General features: G+C 40.0%; 1 protein-coding gene across 3 annotated transcripts in view; it reads left to right on the top strand.

Annotated features, from left to right (window-relative positions):
* The window catches only part of LOC139751194 (uncharacterized), a 53,222-nt gene that overhangs the window by 14,773 nt on the left and 16,610 nt on the right, over window positions 1-21,839 (top strand). For 2 of the 3 annotated variants that reach the window (XM_071666359.1, XM_071666361.1), the window contains exons 4-8: window positions 1,252-4,140; window positions 12,034-12,231; window positions 12,458-12,598; window positions 13,497-13,636; window positions 21,579-21,721. In XM_071666359.1, the coding sequence (XP_071522460.1) occupies window positions 1,252-4,140; window positions 12,034-12,231; window positions 12,458-12,598; window positions 13,497-13,636; window positions 21,579-21,721 (3,511 nt within the window). The remainder of the gene's footprint in view (window positions 1-1,251; window positions 4,141-12,033; window positions 12,232-12,457; window positions 12,599-13,496; window positions 13,637-21,578; window positions 21,722-21,839) is intronic. The other variant, XM_071666360.1, reaches the window with a different exon arrangement.

The following is a 21,839-nucleotide window of genomic DNA, read 5'->3' as shown; positions in this document are numbered from 1 at the left end:
ACTGGTGTCAAAGACATGCACACTTTTCTGAACCTTTGATACTGATAATAATTTTGTATATGTGTTTGTAGTTACATATTTTTTATAACATATTCATGCCTCTTAATTGAAATGGAAGCAAATTGCTGACAGAAAGTGCAACTTATTTTGGAAAATAGAATGATTTTACAATCATCCATCTCTCACTTGAAGAGGAAGTAGTGTAGGTCATCACTGATAGCCTTTATGCTTGGATGGTAAAGGTCCCTAGGGAGTTATGCTTATGTTAATTTGATTTTTCAGATCTTATGAAGTAACTTCATTGTGTGAAATGTACTTGTTTCTGTAAGAATATAACTGAGGTCAATTATCAAGTGTTGTAAGGTACTAGTTGGTAGGCAGCCATTGGCCAGGGAGATATATTACTAGTTCTACCTGTCTGAATGTCGGGAGGGTTAGTGATGGCTGTATAGTGAGCCGGCACTTCAGTGGTTGTCAAGTTGTATATCTGTGACCCAGGTAGCTGTCTTGTCTTTCTGCCTTACCCACACTTTGATTGCTGACATTCTGTCCACAAACATACAGTCTCTCCTTGTTACATTTAACTGACTCAAATTCTTCATAATTCCAGATTTTCTTGCTGGGAATGCTGTGTGCTTAGCCCTGCTTTTTGACAAAATGGTAGGGGAAAAAGGTAGAAGTAGTTGGAAGAAATATTAGGTGAGAGCATTATGTAAAATTAGTAGGTTGGAACGTTAGGCTAGAACATTACATAGACACATTGAGTAGTCGTAGTTGGTTGGGACATTTGGTAAAAGCCTCTGGAAACACTTTGCTAGAGTTGTCCTCTGCCAGTGGCTTATTAAGGGTGATGAGGCACTAAAGGCTAAGAATGGCTCTAGAGTTCCCCAATTTTGGGCATTTTTGCGTGGCCCCCTCCTTGTAGGAATTCCCAGAGGGAATGGACGTCAGAGACGTTGATAGATTGTAAGTTTTTGAAGGAAATTCTGCATACATTGTATTGATTAAGTATGAGAAAAAATAGCATGATACAGATATGAGTTAGACATGTATTTCAAGTGTTATCCGAAGGTAGACTTGTATTTTTAGCATTATCCTAAGGTATTTTTCCAATTTCTGCCAGACAACTTGCTTTGGAAAATTTTGACTTTTTTTTCGTACTAAGTCCCTATTGTATGTCAACAATTTAAATATTATTATCAGCAAACATGTTTAAGAAAGTAGACAATTATTCTTATGTTTTTTCCCTAGGAGAGAAGCTACACACCGCCTGTTCACCCAGACTTACGAGTAACATCAAGAAAACACCAAGGATCCTCTGAAGATGGTGACTCAGCAAGATCCCTGTCTCTTACTCCCCCTAGACGCCCCTCCTCACCACATACTCGTAATAACATACATGATAGAAGTATTCAGCAAAACCATCCGGATTCCTCAAGAGTACCTTTGTTGCCTCATGGATTGGGGAATGCTTCTCCCTCAGCATCACCTCCAAGCCCTCCCATTCCACCTACCTCATCAATTACTCCACTGCAAAGACCACCTGGAACTTCACCCATGTCAAGATCAAGTTGTGTTCCTCCTAGATCACCAGGCTCTCCCTCTGCCCACAAGTCCCCAGGAACTTCACCTTTAACATATTCATCCTTACCCTTTTCACATTCTGGAATTTCTGAAAACACTGTTACCCCAAGATGTCCAACTTCACCATCATCATCCTTCCCTTCAAGACCTCATGAAGCCTCTTTCAGACCCAGCACTCCACCTCAGTCTGTATCACCTGAATCCTTATGGTCTCTTAGATCCCCAGGAACTCCTCCACCCCCTTCAAAATCACCAGAAGTTCCTCCACCTCCCCCAAGATCCCCAGAAACTCATCTTCCTGCAGGTTCTGAAATTCCACCGCCACTACCTGTGATAACTAAAGAGATCCCTCATAGACTAGAAGGAACGATTTCAAATTCATATAGTTGTGAAGGAAGAGGTTTAGGAACATTAGAAGATCCTCCTCCTCCTCCACCTCCTCCCATATCTCCAGGTACTCCACCCCCTCTTCCTCTCCCACCAGAAACTCCTCCCCCTCTTCCCTTACCTCCAGAAACTCCTCCTCCACCTCCTATGTCACCAGGAACCCCACCACCACTGCCTGGAACTCCTTGTAGTCCTCCTCATCGAAATTCATCTGTGCATTCTCCTTCATTCAAAAATCTTCTCCCAGACTTATCACCAAGAGCATTTTCACCATCATCACCTGTTGAATCTCATGAAAGCTATGTCAATCCAATTTTAAATACAGAGCCATGCCTTAAGGATAGTATACTTCAGGAGGACAATCCAGAAAGGGATACACCCTCACCATTACCAGATTGTCCTTTTGAATGCCCTAAATCACCTTCTCCCCAGTATGGTTCCCCATCATCCTCACGTTCTCCCTCCCCATCACCAATCCCGGCTACAAGGCCAAGAAGTCCGCCCTCAACCATAGCACCCTTGCCACAGTCCCTGAGAGTAGTTGCTCCTCCAAGTCCATCTCTTGTTGTTCCACTTAAAGCAGAAATTCTATCACCCAGGGTGCCTATACCTGACATTCTCTCACCAACTAACTCTATTAAAACTGATATTATGTCCCCTCCCCACCAGAGCCCACGCCAGGGTATTCTTTCCCCAACACATCCTACAAGACCCAAATTGGTATCTCCTGTTTCTTCAGTATGTCCTAAATCTCCAAAAGTCAAAAGCCCACCTAGATCACGTCCAAAAAGTCCAATGGACTTACCTGTACCGAGATGGAAACCAGATCCAATAATCAGACAAAAAAGATCATCTGAATCAAGAACATCCATTTCATCTATCTCTTCAGTGTCCTCGGTCACAGAAGTCATTGTTCCTGTAACACCAAGACCTATTACAATTCCTCCTACAGCAGAAAAATTACGGAGATTTAGTGAGGAGGAGAGTCTCGATGTAAGGGAAAGATCTGCAAGTGGGGAGGGACATGATACAGCAGAAAGTGGCTTTGATGAGGGAAGTGATTTATCTCCAGACCATAAGCCAGAAGTATCTGTAAAGGGAGAACCCCTTGATGTAGATTCTAGGTCTCAGGATGTAATGGAAGAAGGAGGAAAAAAGGAGGGTTGTGTTAATGTGAAGACAGAAATTGTGCCAAAGCTGGACTTCAAAAGTGAAGTATTGGATGAACTTTGTAAGTTTGCTGAGGAGGGTGACACCACTATTTACACAGGACCACAGGGGAAGGCTGTGAAGGTAGGGGATGAGCAGGAGGTCAAAGTCTCCAAGGATGAAGACCAAATACCAACACCAACAAAAGGAGAATCATATATCAAGACCACCACTTTAAGAAAACCACCTACTTCATCCAAGAAAACAGATTCACCAAAGAGTTTAGATCGTTCAGCAACACCAAAGAAGGAGGAAAGTGAATCCCCGGTCAGTTTTACTAGTCTATTGAATGTCAAGGAAGATACTGTTAGTATGCCAAAGAGTACATTGGACTTGTTGAAAGAAAAGGAGAGTAAAATTGAAGAGAAAGTGTTGACACCTGTGGACTCAATAAATCTACCGGTGAATGGGACCAAAGTGTCAGATCTGTTGAACAAAAATAAATTAACTGAAGTTTCCCATCCCAGAAATAGTGTGGAAAAGACATTAGAAATCGGGAAACCTCTTGAGAAAGTTGAAAAAAACACTGAACAGGAATCAGACAAAACAAAGAACTTTTGTGATGCTGTACACAGACATAAATCAAACTCTGGGTCCTCATCCAGTAATAAGAAATATGATTGTGCAAAGTGTCATAAGCGAAGTAAAATTAAACGTTATAATATTGGTGTCCAATGCAGACGAGATAAAACAGACTCAAAGGCTTCAAATTCATTGTCTGGATCTGCTCCATGTGTAAATCAACTTTGTTTTCCCAAAGTGGATTATGGAACTAAACACATATCCTTACCCAGACCCCCAAGTCATGGCAAGCCTGGCTTGGAGAAGTACAAATATGGCCAATATATGCATGTTGAAACTTACCCAAATGGAGATGCAACTGTAGTTCATATGTATCAAGAAGAAATTGACACTCTAAGCAAGGAAGAGCAGGATGAATTGGCAGCAGAGTTTTTAGAGGTGAGAATTATATCAATATTTTTGTTTTTGATATAATAGTGAAGTTGTTGATCAGTAAGATTTAGAATGAAATCATCTGTGCTCTTTTACAGTGCTTAAAATTTAGTTCTGTCTTTGAATAATCATTTGATTAATTCCAGTAGGTAACTGCTTAAACATTTCATACTCTGCTCGTCTTTGCATAGGGATCTATGCTTACTGGTATTTTCGCTTTGCCTAATATAATTCGGTCATTTAGCTTCATCTGATATTCAGTTTTACACAGACATGATTTTTACATATTATACGGTGCTTAGGCTACATTATCCTCCATGTATGTACATTTAAAAAACACTGACTCAGCTCTCATCCACATCAGGGATCCACATCACTTGTTTGTCTTTCCTTTGCCATTTACCATGTAATACACTCCTTAGACTAGTACTCTTTATTGAAAATAACCATATTATCACAGTTTGTTTTCCACATACCAACCACACGCTTTCTTCACTTATGTGATACCTTGTTGGGCCTTATCGTAGATTAATGCCATAAAAAGTTATGAAACATTCAACCAGACAGCCTTTGTGTCAGACCTTTGTACTTTCGGCCAAGTAAAAACATATACCAGTACCCAATGAATTTTTTTTAGGTGTTATTTATATGCACTTTGTGATAGTGAAGTGCAGAATATGGTAGAAAACAGAGCTTATAAAAACAAAACTAAGTGGAATAATGTCTTTTGTATCATACATGGATGACAAACATTCATTTTACTTTCTGATTCACAGGAGAATAAGATTACCTTTACAGCACAGAATGGTAAAAGAAACCAGTTAAGACATCATGATTAGAGAGAGATAATGAGGAAAGAATGTGAAGAAGGTGAAGCACCTTTGTAATGAAAATATAAGGAAAAGATAAGATTAGGAATTTAGGAGTGTGTTTGCAATAGGCGTGTGTGTTTGAAAAGCAAGGAGTAATTGATGATATGGAATGAAAGGTATTGTGCAGCTTTCTATTAGGGGGAAAAATAAAGTTCATAGGGTCTTTGTAATGCATGTAGAAGGTAATGAAATGGTGGTGATTAAAGAAATTAAGTTTTTACCTTGGGCAATATCTCTCTCTCTCTCTCTCTCTCTCTCTCTCTCTCTCTCTCTCTCTCTCTCTCTCTCTACACATTAGGGATTTGTCGAAGCATCAAGGAGATTAGTGCATGGAAGTCTCTGATAACTTTTTTGTCAGTCTAAGAAATTCAGGAAAGCTTGTTCAGCATTAGTGCATCCAATATCTGAGTATAGCTATATTAGTGTATGACTTGCATGAACATCATCTTGGATGATATTGATGATGGGCAAAATCCTTAGGTTTCCTGTACCTGACTGCAACATTCCCTGTTTAGGATTTAATGTAATGAGAATTATGGATTTTCTAGTATGTATATTGTTAGACATCTGCTCCTAAAACTGGCTATTTTTTATGCTGTGATTAGAATTTTGGATATTGTACATGGTATAGATATGCAGAAATGAACAGAAATAGTCAATGTGAGTTGGAGTTGGAGGGAGAACATTGCGGAGAAGTTCAGGAAAGATTCAGTTATTGAAATATAATCAGGCTTCTAAGATCAGTTTGCTGACAGGATGAATGCTGCAAATGATGGGAGTGGATAAAGATGGTACTAAAGTTGCTGCAGGTTAGGATGCTATTTTGGAAGAGGAAAAAGATTTGTATTTTAGCCGAGACGGCATGGGCAGTTGCATGCCATATGCCATAATCAAAGCCATCTCACTTACACAGTGAATATATATGAAAAACCTACACAAAATCACTCAAGGAAAAAGTACTCTTCCCACCATTTGCACCCCTTACACAAGCAATGCTACTAAGTATACGTTCCCTGCAGGAGGCCCTAATGACATATTAAGTTTCCACATAAAGAACTTTGGCACTTTGCAGTCCAAGCTCTTATTGCTATTATCAATCACTCCAGACAACACAGTGAAATCCCAAACTTCTGGAAGCTTACCAACATAATACCTTAAAGCTCATCAGTGGAGTTCCCTGTGGAGCATTTCTTTTTCCAACCCTCTTCCGTATTTTTTTTTTTTTATGGAGATTCAAAAATGACTCATCACTGCTTTAGGAAGGAATACAAGTAAACAAAAAGAGCACAAGCATATAGAATCAATTAAGCTTACATAACTTACGACATGAGATAACCCTTATGATAATGTGTCATCTTTTATGTATAAGTGTTGGGGTTTCACTAGCCTCATGACTCACACTCACTAAATGATGATTATGTATATATTTAGACAATATGTTTTTTTACCTATATATTTACACGCTTTAGTTTATGTGTGTGAATTTTTTCCCTCCAGAATCATATCGAGTGTTAATCTCTGTAATGAGCACTTATGGTGATGAGAAACATTTTACAGCAATATGGATGTCAAAATATTGGCTGCATGTTTGACATGGGCCAGGTTGAACTTGTGCTCACATGATAACTTGTGGTACCTGCTACACAAGTTATCATGTGTTGACTCCAGGCATTTAAGGGTTGAAGAAGAAGTTAGAAGATTGGATGAATATTTTAAAGAACTGTTGAATGATTTGCTTGATACAAATAGGCATGTGGAGTGAGAGTCCAGGCAACTGGTTTGTTGAAAAAAGTTAGTGGTTGAAGCCTTGTCTAAGGTGGAATGTTAGAAATTGTCAGGAGTGGTTAGGACTGTAGTAGAATGTGCTAGCCCAGCCTTTTGGCAAAATGGTTGGAGTAGATAAAAGTAGTAGGTAGGAACATTTAATCAGGAGCTTTAACCAGAAACAGTAGGTAGGAGCATCATATAGAAGTAGTCATTAGGAACTTTAGTTGGAGCCTCTGCAAACACTACATTAGACTTGCCCTCTGCCAGTGGCCTGTTAAGAGTGTGACATAATGGCATCATATAGAAATAGTCATTAGGAACATTAGTTGGAGCCTCTGCAAACACTACATTAGACTTGCCCCTCTGCCAGTGGCCTGTTAAGAGTGTGACATAATGGCTAAGAAGCAGCACAAGAGTTCTTTAGTTATGGAGAGACTGTTGCCATGGCTACCCCTTTGAGGAAGTTCCAGTTGGAATAGGCATCATAGATATAGATAGATAGTAGAATATTATAAGAGTGTGGTCAACAGGTTTGTTGATTGGTTTGTCAGGCTATTCAGCATATGTATGGCCCAGTTTGAGGGACTTAAGGACTGACAGAATGCATGTATAATCCCCTTTTATATAGACAAAAGGGACAAAAGTCAGTGCTCGGATCACAGATAAAAAGATCTGTTGAGTATACCTGTTAAGGTGTGTGGGGTAGTAGTGGTAAAGAGGGTGGTGGCATGCACATTGCATCTGATAGGGAAGGAGCATTGCGGTTCTAGGGGATGTAGTAGATGTGTGGACCTGGTGTTTGAAGTTTCTTTTTTCTTTCATTAGAGATACTTGGCATTTATTGATCTGGATTAAAGCATATGAAAGAGTTGACAGACCAGCCTTGTGGATGGTGCTACAAAAATATGGCTTAAATGTAAAGTTGTTCAAAGCAGAAGGAATTTTTACCTGAAGAAGGCATGTATGTGAGAAGGAAAAAAGAAGAGTGAGGGGGTTGGTGGTGAAGGTGGGTCTGCTTCAAGGACATGTGATGTCACAGTGGTTTAATCTGTTAATGGACAGGGTGGTAAGGAAGTAAACAGAAGGGTCTTAGAGCAAGGGTCAGGTCTGCATTATGGAGAGGAAGCAAATGCAGTTTGTAGATGACACTTTTATGTTGGTAGACTTAAGAAAGAGACTTCAGAAACAGTGACAGGCTAGGAAAATGTATGAAAGGAGAAAGTTGAGAGTAGATCTGAATAAAAGTAAAATGATGAGGTGCAGCATGTGAGTGAAACAGGATGATTTGACAGTAAGTGTGAAAGGGGAGAATCTGAGAAAGAGAAGTGCTTTAGGTACCTGGAAGTGGACACGGCAGTGGATGGAACCTTAGGAGATGAAGTAAGTCATAGGGTGGGGATGTTTGTGAAAAGAAAGGTCAGTGTCTGTAACGGCAAAGGCATAGTAGCCCCAAGATTGTATTATGTGTATGAGTATTGGGCTGAATACAAAAGAATAGAAGAGGATGGATGTATTGAAAATGAAATGCCTGAGAACAATATGAGGTGTGAGTTGGGTTGATTATGTAAGGAATGACATCGTAAAAGAGAGATTGACACAGCTGATCAGGGTGTGCTGATTTGGTTGGAAATATGGAGAAAGTGAGTGATGAGAGACTGAATGAGGGTCTTCATGTCAGAAGTGGAGGGAGGATTTGGGAACTGGGAGACCAGGTAGATGGAAATATGGAATCAAGGAAGCTTCAACATTCAGGAGGATGAGAGGCATTAATTGGATGGAATGAATAGGATTGATATTGTTTGTGGTGAGTGATGTGCTGTTTTGGGTCTGAACAAGGGCTTATGAAGCAGTCAAGGTAAACCATGGAATAGTGTATGGACTTTGACTGTGGATGGTCAGCCCAGGTTTCAGTACATTGTACATGATGGCTAGAAATTGAATATGTGCAAATGGGGCAAATGATTCTACCTTTCAAAGGTGGAAGAAGTAGTTAAGTTTAAGGAAGGATAATTATGTCTGTGTAACCCTTAACCAAAAGCAAAAACATCTTCTGTTACTGCAGTACTTTCACCTTTCTTCCTTTTAGATGACTGATCATCCTTGAGCAGATTTTCCAGTTGAAAAAGTAGTTCTGTTCATCAACTTCATTTCCTTTTACTCTTGCTTTGTATGATTCTGCATCTTATTCTCCATGCTGCCTCGTCATACTGAGTATGATGAGGCAGCATGTCAGTATGACATATACATGTCATACTGAGTATGACATGTATATCTTCATGCAAAGTCCTTTAATTTCTCTCTCATCTGCAGTTGTTGAAGGCATATGGGTTGAGTGGTATACCTGCTCTTGTCTTAATGAAGCATACTTTATGAGTCAGCTCTGATCCTTGCTTACTCTAAAACTCATATGATTTTTCTTATTAGTCTTGCCTTATGCTATTTTACTCAAGAAAGGAGCTTGTTCACACCCTTCTAACCATCAGCCTTTCACTTTCACTGCCACCATCTTCCTACTTCCTAGAATTATCCTTAATTCTCACATCCTTAAAGTTTAGAGTCATATGTACTTCTTCCATTTCATCAATATGGGTTTTGGTGTTGCAAGGTGTATGGGTGGTCTTCTCTTATATGTTCCAACTCTAATTGTGGTCTTCGACATCTCTGAATCATGTGATAGGTATTGGGACTAGTCTTTGCTTAAAGAATTTCTTTCCTTTGGCTAATCCATTTCTCTTTATTCTCTTTTCTTTAGTTACACTGCAATTTGCTCTTTAATGATAGTGATTAGAAGAGTGACCCCATCCGATCCTGTCAACAGAAAATCCTTTGGAGTTCTGCCTATCACCTCGGTTCTTTCTTCTGTCTGTAAACAGTCTTCTTTCTTCAGCCTCTAACCCTGTTCACACCTGTGCCACGTCTCATTGCTCATTCTTCATATCGCTTTCCTTACCCTCATCACTCTGGTAATCTTTCTTTTTTCTTTTATTATACTTTGTCGCTGTCTCCCGTGTTAGCGAGGTAGCGCAAGGAAAGACGAAAGAATGGCCCAATCCACCCACATTTACATGTATATACATACACATCCACACACGCACATATACATACCTATACATCTCAACGTATACATATATACACACACACACACAGACATATTATACACATGTACATAATTCATACTGTCTGCCCTTATTCCCGTCGCCACCCCACCACATATGAAATGACAACCCCCTCCCCCCACATGTGCACGAGGTAGTGCTAGGAAAAGACAACAGTGGCCACATTCGTTCACACTCAGTCTCGAGAGTCATGTATAATGCACCGAAACCACAGCTCCCTTTCTGCAAGGGGAACTTTCTTTTTATATGCATTGAATTTATTGCCTGACCAAATTGCAGCATCCAGCAGCGCCTCTGAATAGGAAATCAGTAACGTAGTTGAATTAAAAAGTGTAAAACCATAATTTCTTCACTTATATTATTCAGGATTTCACTCATTTCTTATTTTGGCATAACCACAGCTTCCACTCTGTCATGTAAACATGGAAACCTCATATGATTAACATAACAAAATGTGGTTCTCATAAGTAGGGGTGTTTTTAGGTGAGCAAGTATTTTTCTGTTGAAAACCTATTCTGTATATAATGGTTTTAATGGAATAGCACTTGCATATGTAGTGTTGCTCTTCATCCACTTCTCTCTTAGAATGGAATTGGAAGCATTCTGCTTATTTAACTATCTGCTATCTTCTTTAGCTCTTCATTTCTCTGCCACAGTGTTGCCTGTCTTTCCAATTGTTATTATTTCAGCCACCAATCTTGTGAGCTGCTTTTGTGTTTCACAACTCTCTTAAGTCCTGGACCTGCACTGTATGATTTCTTACTTCTTGATTATTTTGTTTGGAGGTGAGTCACACAAAGATATACCTTCAGTATATCTCCATTCTTCATGAATTGGAGCTATGGAATTGTCTTCTTTCATATGTTTTCCCATCCATATGTAACATTCACAGTTATTCATGGAATCTTCAAACATCTGATGTGCTTCTCCACAATTGACATAGCTTTGCTTTGGGCATGCTTTTGCCTTTGTCATGTCAGCTGCTAAGAATGTGAAAATAAGATTTAAATAATTACAGGTAACCCCTACAGAATGATGGTTTGCAGAGCAACATTTCATAATGGTGATATCTGACAATGTGGGTGTAAATTTGGAAAAAGACAGAGTTTTCTCTGTAGTGACAGATTTGAAGATTTTTTTTTTTCAAAATTTTTTAGGTTGATAATAAAATATTTAAGTATATTGTAAAGTTTTCACCTTATAATGCCCATTATAAGTATATGAAAACAAAATAACATTAGATTCTTATGTTGTAATTTAGTATATTGTAAAGTTTTTCACTTTATAATGCCCATTATAAGTATATGAAAGCCAAATAACAGATTCTTATATTGTAGCATTTGATGGTCACCCTTATAAGAACAGCATGTTTTCACGTTTTTGATATGCCATGGGAGTAAGATATGCCAAACTTTAGACATTGGAATACATACTGTAGTGGCTAAAAATGTCAGCAAATATAAACATCACAAAATGAGATGGATTAATTTTCTTCAGAAGACTCAACAAATTATTCATTCCACCTCATCTCACTTCAGTCCCTCATCCTTAGCATTCTCAGTAAGAATTATTAAATGTCTGATTAACCTGTGAAAAGTCTACAGTTTCTGAATCATAGTCAAGTTTACAATATAATGTAGAGTGTTATATCACTGATAAGCCCAGGTGTTTCTGTTTTGTCCATATATGAGACTGCGGTTGGGGAATTTTTTTGGTGTGGAACATGTTCACCCTTATAACATGAGTTTCAGATTATCTTGTTGTAATATTTTGCTATAATAATAGATCAGTGGGATTGTAACTCCATTATTCTGCAGAGACCCCTTGATTTAGAAAAAAGAATGTCCTGATATTACTCTGTTGCTTTAAGCCAGGTACAAAATTGAGGACTTTGGAATAATCATGTATCATCTGTAAAATGATAAGTGTGCATTACTCTTCCCTGAGAGATGGTTCAAATAGAGATTATCATCAGAATTTAGATTGGTCACCAGTTGGCCATCACTTGAGTCAAATTGGAGTGAATTTGTTTCTGTCTGTCTCCTTTGCTTTTCCCCCTGTATAGTATAAATATTTAATCAAAAAACACCAGAACTTTGTAATCTATTCTGGCATAAAAAGATTATATTGTATTGATTTTTTAGGTTGTGTTTGATGAAGATGATGATGGATTTGCCAACCATGTTTGTGGAATTGTCCACAACTCTGCGAGGTACATGCCTGATCTTCTGGATTACATGGCAGAGAAACATCCCAACCTGTTTGTCAAGGCTGGAGTTATAGGACACATAGGGCGAAACTCTGACCTAGAGACATACACAATGGAAAAATACAGGAATGAGGTATGGCTTGTATTGTTGCATCAAATTATTGTCTTACATGTATCTATCTATAAATCGAGTGGTTTGGTCTGCTACCCTTCAGAAAAACTTTATCTTTCATTACATTTGACTTAAGTATGATATAGATTAAAGAAAAATAGAAAATTTATCTTTGACATACTTCTCTGTAGTCCCAAGAATGACAGCGTGATGCCTTTAAGGTTGTAATGCGATTTAAACATGGCAGGTGTACAGGACATTTTGTAATGGTACCTTCCGCACGGGTCCCCTTCATCAAGTAAGTGTGGTTGGGACTGTACATGAGGAAGTTGGTGGCTACTTCCCCCATTTCCTGAATATGATGGAAGAAAGTCCATTCCTTAAGAGGGTAAGTCTTCTCATGTTTCCTTGTGTTTAATGAATCTTTCTGTAAACACTGTTAACTCATAGTGAACCTTCCCAAAATGCCATAGTGTGAAGGCAGTTTTGTACGTAACTCCTTGGTTTATACCTCAATTTATATCAAGGGGTAAAATAATGTGACCATACTTTTAAGCAAGGGATACCCTGGTTGACAAGTGGAATATGACAGAATTGGTCATGTGTAGGTAGAAGTATGATATGTAATTAAACTGAATAGCTGTATTTAGTTTGCCAAACTGATTAGTGGCTGCATTAGAATCACTGTTTCTGAAGATATGATTATATTGATGGACACTAAGGGAACAGGCATCAGTGATGTAGATAAATAGATAGATTGATGGTCTCGCAACATTTCAACAAACTAATGTGGACCACAACCAAAATGTCAAGTATTAATGTCATCATTCCATGGTGTTGTGGTCTTGCAGTTTTAGTGTACCTGTGTACACCCTTACTTGCCAGTATGGTGTATTTATGTGCATATGTTCCAAACTTTTTCTGGTCATTAGTTGTTATAATCAAATCAGATTTTTATGATATTATTTAGATATAACTTTTAACGAAATCTCACATCCATGTGTGTATATGTCTAACTGTTTTAGATTGGTTTTCTGTTACTAGGCACTCCTGTTTTGCTGTATTATGTTGGGCTTTATTGGACATAGTAAGCTTGCATATCCCTTTAACCCCATAATAGGTTCAAAGATAGTACCTGAATTCCATTCCTGTAACAATGATAGAACATGATGATTAAACATGCATATTTCACATTTCTCAGAGAGCCAAAATTATTATCTCCAACAAAACTATTTTTTCACAATGCCAGTGTTGTAGATTTGCATCATAGTATTCTTTACTTGCAGGCAATGCCTTGGGGTCCCATGTCTGTAGTAAATATGACATCACCACAGCAGAGCAATGATGGGCCCATCCTATGGATCCGACCTGGAGAGCAGCTCATCCCAACAGCAGAGCTGGGTAAATCTCCAGCTAAAAGAAAGAGGTAATGGGTGTGTTAATGGCACAGCTTAATTCATCCAAACAAGGTACACCTTTTTATTTATTTATATTTTTTTATTTTGCTTTGTCGCTGTCTCCCGCTTTGCGAGGTAGCGCAAGGAAACAGACGAAAGAAATGGCCCAACCCACCCCCATACACATGTATATACATACACGTCCACACACGCAAATATACATACCTATACATCTCAATGTACACATATATATACACACACAGACACATACATATATACCCATGCACACAATTCACACTGTCTGCCTTTATTCATTCCCATCGCCACCTCGCCACACATGGAATACTATCCCCCTCCCCCCTCGTGTGCGAGGTAGCGCTAGGAAAAGACAAACAAAGGCCCCATTCGTTCACACTCAGTCTCTAGCTGTCATGCAATAATGTGCCATGTGCTATGAAATAATATGTTAGTGTCTTAATGCTATCCCATCACTGAATGTAATTTTTATTCATGAAATTTTAGTAAAGATCCTCAAGTAACAATTTAAAATGTAGCAAAGATAACTAAAACACAGCAGAGTTTGTATTTGAATAAAATTAGCTTGTCGTGTGAATATTTTCAGATGTTGCAAATTAGTTTTTTGTAAAAGGTGATATTAGTTTTGTTGAGTTTAGTGGATGCATACTCCACCAAACCATCTTCATGTGATATTTCTTGATTTGGCTTGTCATTTGTGAGGACTTATTCTGACCCAGCTGTTCTGCAGATATTTATCATCCTCCAGGAAATCCTTATTCTATTTAACTAATTCTACGAAAAGACGGTCTGATAGAAGATGAATTCCATTACATCGTGAATTTTTCCCCAGGTGCATATAGAATTAAATTTTTTTTTTTTTTTCCCCTCCCGCGTTTGCGAGGTAGCGCAAGGAAACAGACGAAAGAAATAACCCAACCCACCCCCATACACATGTATATACATACGTCCACACACACAAATATACATACCTACACAGCTTTCCATGGTTTACCCGAAACGCTTCACATGCCCTGATTCAATCCGACAGCACGTCAACCCCGGTATACCACATCGATCCAATTCACTCTATTCTTTGCCCTCCTTTCACCCTCCTGCATGTTCAGGCCCCAATCACACAAAATCTTTTTCACTCCATCTTTCCACCTCCAATTTGGTCTCCCACTTCTCCTCGTTCCCTCCACCTCCGACACATATATCCTCTTGGTCAATCATTCCTCACTCATTCTCTCCATGTGCCCAAACCATTTCAAAACACCCTCTTCTGCTCTCTCAACCACGCTCTTTTTATTTCCACACATCTCTCTTACCCTTACGTTACTTACTCGATCAAACCACCTCACACCACACATTGTCCTCAAACATCTCATTTCCAGCACATCCATCCTCCTGCGCACAACTCTATCCATAGCCCACGCCTCGCAACCATACAACATTGTTGGAACCACTATTCCTTCAAACATACCCATTTTTGCTTTCCGTGATAATGTTCTTGACTTCCACACATTCTTCTAGGCTCCCAGGATTTTCGCCCCCTCCCCCACCCTATGATCCACTTCCGCTTCCATGGTTCCATCCGCTGCCAGATCCACTCCCAGATATCTAAAACACTTTACTTCCTTATTTCTTACATTTTTCATATGTATATATATGCATATGTGTGTGTGTGTGTATATGTGCGTATGTATGTGTATGTATGTATGTATGTATGTATGTATGTATGTATATATATTTTTTTTTTTTTTTTTTTTTTTTTTTTATACTTTGTCGCTGTCTCCCGCGTTTGCGAGGTAGCGCAAGGAAACAGACGAAAGAAATGGCCCAACCCCCCCCATACACATGTACATACACACGTCCACACACGCAAATATACATACCTACACAGCTTTCCATGGTTTACCCCAGACGCTTCACATGCCTTGATTCAATCCACTGACAGCACGTCAACCCCTGTATACCACATCGCTCCAATTCACTCTATTCCTTGCCCTCCTTTCACCCTCCTGCATGTTCAGGCCCCGATCACACAAAATCCTTTTCACTCCATCTTTCCACCTCCAATTTGGTCTCCCTCTTCTCCTCGTACCCTCCACCTCCGACACATATATCCTCTTGGTCAATCTTTCCTCACTCATCCTCTCCATGTGCCCAAACCATTTCAAAACACCCTCTTCTGCTCTCTCAACCACGCTCTTTTTATTTCCACACATCTCTCTTACCCTTACGTTACTTACTCGATCAAACCACCCCACACCACACATTGTCCTCAAACATCTCATTTCCAGCACATCCATCCTCCTGCGCACAACTCTATCCATAGCCCACGCCTCGCAACCATACAACATTGTTGGAACTACTATTCCTTCAAACATACCCATTTTTGCTTTCCGGGATAATGTTCTCGACTTCCACACATTTTTCAAGGCTCCCAAAATTTTCGCCCCCTCCCCCACCCTATGATCCACTTCCGCTTCCATGGTTCCATCCGCTGACAGATCCACTCCCAGATATCTAAAACACTTCACTTCCTCCAGCCTCTCACCATTCAAACTCACCTCCCAATTGACTTGACCCTCAACCCTACTGTACCTAATAACCTTGCTCTTATTGACATTTACTCTTAACTTTCTTCTTCCACACACTTTACCAAACTCCGTCACCAGCTTCTGCAGTTTCTCACATGAATCCGCCACCAGCGCTGTATCATCAGCGAACAACAACTGACTCACTTCCCAAGCTCTCTCATCCCCAACAGACTTCATACTTGCCCCTCTTTCCAAAACTCTTGCATTTACCTCCCTAACAACCCCATCCATAAACAAATTAAACAACCATGGAGACATCACACACCCCTGCCGCAAACCTACATTCACTGAGAACCAATCACTTTCCTCTCTTCCCACACGTACACATGCCTTACATCCTCGATAAAAACTTTTCACTGCTTCTAACAACTTGCCTCCCACACCATATATTCTTAATACCTTCCACAGAGCATCTCTATCAACTCTATCATATGCCTTCTCCAGATCCATAAATGCTACATATATATATATATATATATATATATATATATATATATTATCCCTGGGGATAGGGGTGAACGAATACTTCCCACGCATTCCTCGCGTGTCGTAGAAGGCGACTAGAGGGGACGGGAGCGGGGGGCCAGAAATCCTCCCCTCCTTGTATTTTTTTAACTTTCTAAAATGGGAAAAAATTCATATAAACACAATAGAATTATGTTGATCCAATAGTGATGTCTGTAGGTCACCATCCTGAGTCTGGAGGTATTCAGGAAGTAAGAAAGACTTCTTTGAATTATAAGGAAGTAGCTCCAGGGGTGTTTCTAGAGTCACCTAAATCATGCCCTTGTAAGAAATGGGGCATGCAAATGGCAGAAGCTACTGTCTCCATGCTAGATGCTCTGTCACTTTCAGCTTTTCAACTATGCTGAGGCGTTTCCTTGACCTCTTAGTACATGCAACTCTGATTGTATTCTTATCCGCTAAGATGTAAAACAAAAAGACAGGCCTTTGTGACAAAAAGTTTTGCAGTTGTGTGAACATGAGCACAGATTTGTGTAGACAAGGCACATGCTTAGATTGGCAGGCAGTGACATTATTAGGTATTGTTTCATCTTGATATTTCTACCGAAATTCTCTTTGTAGGTGTAGTGGGACAAATAGTTTTGCATCATTAAACTTTTAGATTCAAGTAAAACAATATGTTTATTTGCAGAGAGAACTTTCCACGTTATTGAAAAAATGAAAAAGCGCACTGAGGTGGTGCACAACAAGCTCTCTTTGTTTTTCTGACATCCAGCATCCTGTTGACCCTAGGAACATACACATTTTTCTGTTACATTCCAAAGTCAGTCTGATGAGTCCTTACTTTACTGAACTAAATTTTTAATGTAACAGATTTTTCAGAATTTACCGTTTGGTCACAAACTTGGTTGGATGAAGTCTAAAAGATCTGCTAGAAGCCAGTTTCTGATTCTTTAGAGTCTATTAGAAAGGGGTTTCACTTTATATATGTATTTCTGAAGTCCATGATTGTCTGTTTCATAAGAGAAAGGTGCTTTTGAGATGGATATACTTTTTTTAATTGTTGAGACTTTTTATGTATGGGTGCAGTTGCTTTAACGGGACAGCATTATTTGATATGTATTATTTGATTCGTTTCGCTCAGAGCCAAAACATCCAGGTTCCTTTCCTCAAACATACTACCTATCTCTCCTTTTTTCACATCTTGGTTACATCCACACACATTTAGGCACCCCACTCTGAGCCTTCGAGGAGGATGATCACTCCCCGCGTGACTCCTTCTTCTGTTTCCCATTTTAGAAAGTTAATACAAGGAGGGGAGGATTTCCGGCCCCCCGCTCCCGTCCCCTCTAGTCGCTTTCTACGACACGCGAGGAATACGTGGGAAGTATTCTTTCACCCCTATCCCCAGGGATAATATACATATATATATACATATACACACACACACACATACACACACATACGCACATACACACACACACACACACATACATATATATACATATGAAAAATGTAAGAAACAATTTAGAAAACAAACTTTTAGCTTGAAATGAATGAAAAAAATGAATGTCACATAATGGTTCAACCTCTGGCTATGGGTAAAGGGGAAGAGTGGTTTGGAAATGTCTGGGGAGTGAAGTCAGGGGTTAGTGAGAGGACAAGAGCAAGGGAAGGAGTAGCAATACTCCTGAAACAGGAGTTGTGGGAGCATGTGATAGAATGTAAGAAAGTAAATTCTCGATTAATATGGGTAAAATTGAAAGTTGATGGAGAGAGGTGGGTGATTATTGGTGCATATGCACCTGGGCATGAGAAGAAAGATCATGAGAGGCAAGTGTTTTGGGAGCAGCTGAATGAGTGTGTTAGCGGTTTTGATGCACGAGACCGGGTTATAGTGATGGGTGATTTGAATGCAAAGGTGAGTAATGTGGCAGTTGAGGGAATAATTGGTATGCATGGGGTGTTCAGTGTTGTAAATGGAAATGGTGAAGAGCTTGTAGATTTATGTGCTGAAAAAGGACTGATGATTGGGAATACCTGGTTTAAAAAGCGAGATATACATAAGTATACTTATGTAAGTAGGAGAGATGGCCAGAGAGCGTTATTGGATTACGTGTTAATTGACAGGCGTGCGAAAGAGAGACTTTTGGATGTTAATGTGCTGAGAGGTGCAACTGGAGGGATGTCTGATCATTATCTTGTGGAGGCTAAGGTGAAGATTAGTATGGGTTTTCAGAAAAGAGGAGTGAATGTTGGGGTGAAGAAGGTGGTGAGAGTAAGTGAGCTTGGGAAGGAGACCTGTGTGGGGAAGTACCAGGAGAGACTGTGTACAGAATGGAAAAAGGTGAGAACAATGGAAGTAAGGGGAGTGGGGGAGGAATGGGATGTATTTAGGGAATCAGTGATGGATTGCGCAAAAGATGCTTGTGGCATGAGAAGAGTGGGAGGTGGGCTGTTTAGAAAGGGTAGTGAGTGGTGGGATGAAGAAGTAAGAGTATTGGTGAAAGAGAAGAGAGAGGCATTTGGACGATTTTTGCAGGGAAAAAATGCAATTGAGTGGGAGAAGTATAAAAGAAAGAGACAGGAGGTCAAGAGAAAGGTGCAAGAGGTGAAAGAAAGGGCAAATGAGAGTTGGGGTGAGAGACTATCAGTAAATTTTAGGGAGAATAAAAAGATGTTCTGGAAGGAGGTAAATAGGGTGCGTAAGACAAGGGAGCAAATGGGAACTTCAGTGAAGGGCGTAAATGGGGAGGTGATAACAAGTAGCGGTGATGTGAGAAGGAGATGGAATGAGTATTTTGAAGGTTTGTTGAATGTGTCTGATGACAGAGTGGCAGATATAGGGTGTTTTGGTCGAGGTGGTGTGCAAAGTGAGAGGGTTAGGGAAAATGATTTGGTAAACAGAGAAGAGGTAGTAAAAGCTTTGCGGAAGATGAAAGCCGGCAAGGCAGCAGGTTTGGATGGTATTGCAGTGGAATTTATTAAAAAAGGGGGTGACTGTATTGTTGACTGGTTGGTAAGGTTATTTAATGTATGTATGACTCATGGTGAGGTGCCTGAGGATTGGCGGAATGCGTGCATAGTGCCATTGTACAAAGGCAAAGGGGATAAGAGTGAGTGCTCAAATTACAGAGGTATAAGTTTGTTGAGTATTCCTGGTAAATTATATGGGAGGGTATTGATTGAGAGGGTGAAGGCATGTACAGAGCATCAGATTGGGGAAGAGCAGTGCGGTTTCAGAAGTGGTAGAGGATGTGTGGATCAGGTGTTTGCTTTGAAGAATGTATGTGAGAAATACTTAGAAAAGCAAATGGATTTGTATGTAGCATTTATGGATCTGGAGAAGGCATATGATAGAGTTGATAGAGATGCTCTGTGGAAGGTATTAAGAATATATGGTGTGGGAGGCAAGTTGTTAGAAGCAGTGAAAAGTTTTTATCGAGGATGTAAGGCATGTGTACGTGTAGGAAGAGAGGAAAGTGATTGGTTCTCAGTGAATGTAGGTTTGCGGCAGGGGTGTGTGATGTCTCCATGGTTGTTTAATTTGTTTATGGATGGGGTTGTTAGGGAGGTAAATGCAAGAGTCCTGGAAAGAGGGGCAAGTATGAAGTCTGTTGGGGATGAGAGAGCTTGGGAAGTGAGTCAGTTGTTGTTCGCTGATGATACAGCGCTGGTGGCTGATTCATGTGAGAAACTGCAGAAGCTGGTGACTGAGTTTGGTAAAGTGTGTGGAAGAAGAAAGTTAAGAGTAAATGTGAATAAGAGCAAGGTTATTAGGTACAGTAGGGGTGAGGGTCAAGTCAATTGGGAGGTGAGTTTGAATGGAGAAAAACTGGAGGAAGTGAAGTGTTTTAGATATCTGGGAGTGGATCTGTCAGCGGATGGAACCATGGAAGCGGAAGTGGATCATAGGGTGGGGGAGGGGGCGAAAATTTTGGGAGCCTTGAAAAATGTGTGGAAGTCGAGAACATTATCTCGGAAAGCAAAAATGGGTATGTTTGAAGGAATAGTGGTACCAACAATGTTGTATGGTTGCGAGGCGTGGGCTATGGATAGAGATGTGCGCAGGAGGATGGATGTGCTGGAAATGAGATGTTTGAGGAAAGTGTGTGGTGTGAGGTGGTTTGATCGAGTAAGTAACGTAAGGGTAAGAGAGATGTGTGGAAATAAAAAGAGCGTGGTTGAGAGAGCAGAAGAGGGTGTTTTGAAATGGTTTGGGCACATGGAGAGAATGAGTGAGGAAAGATTGACCAAGAGGATATATGTGTCGGAGGTGGAGGGAACGAGGAGAAGAGGGAGACCAAATTGGAGGTGGAAAGATGGAGTGAAAAAGATTTTGTGTGATCGGGGCCTGAACATGCAGGAGGGTGAAAGGAGGGCAAGGAATAGAGTGAATTGGAGCGATGTGGTATACAGGGGTTGACGTGCTGTCAGTGGATTGAATTAAGGCATGTGAAGCGTCTGGGGTAAACCATGGAAAGCTGTGTAGGTATGTATATTTGCGTGTGTGGACGTGTGTATGTACATGTGTATGGGGGGGGGGGGTTGGGCCATTTCTTTCGTCTGTTTCCTTGCGCTACCTCGCAAACGCGGGAGACAGCGACAAAGTATAAAAAAAAAAAAAAAAAAAAAAAAAAAAAAAAAATTATTTGATATTTTTGTTTGTGTTTAAATCAACCCACAACTACCAGTACTTTTTCTTTCTCCCCCACTCTTGTTAGCTAGGAAGTAGGAGATTCATAAATAGAGGAAAAAGATATAGGTAGAAGAAAGATGTTTGTACATAAATGAATAGGCATAGTTATTCCAAGACGGTGTGAGGGATATTGTAATGAGGAAAGTAGAGAATGAGCTAAAATTTATTTTTGACTTTCTATTCAAGCAGGACAGGGATAAATGAGTTGCAGCGCCTCCAGTACCTGCCCCGAGCTACCAATGCTAGAGAGATGATGTTTGAAGATCGAACCAAAGCCCATGCAGACCATGTAGGGGCTGGACTAGACAGAAAAACAACAGCTGCTGTTGGTGAGTTCTGCATAGATAAATTTGATGTGATAAGAGGGATCGGAGGAATGAATGTGATTTCAGTGTTGACAGAGAGATACTGGGAAAGCCTTACAGATGAATGACATCACTGTGTTCA

Source organism: Panulirus ornatus, chromosome 11 (genome assembly GCF_036320965.1).
Source record: "Panulirus ornatus isolate Po-2019 chromosome 11, ASM3632096v1, whole genome shotgun sequence".
Lineage (NCBI taxonomy): Eukaryota > Metazoa > Arthropoda > Malacostraca > Decapoda > Palinuridae > Panulirus > Panulirus ornatus.
The sequence above is the reverse complement of the archived record's forward strand: the minus strand, read 5'-3'. Positions and strand labels throughout refer to the sequence as shown.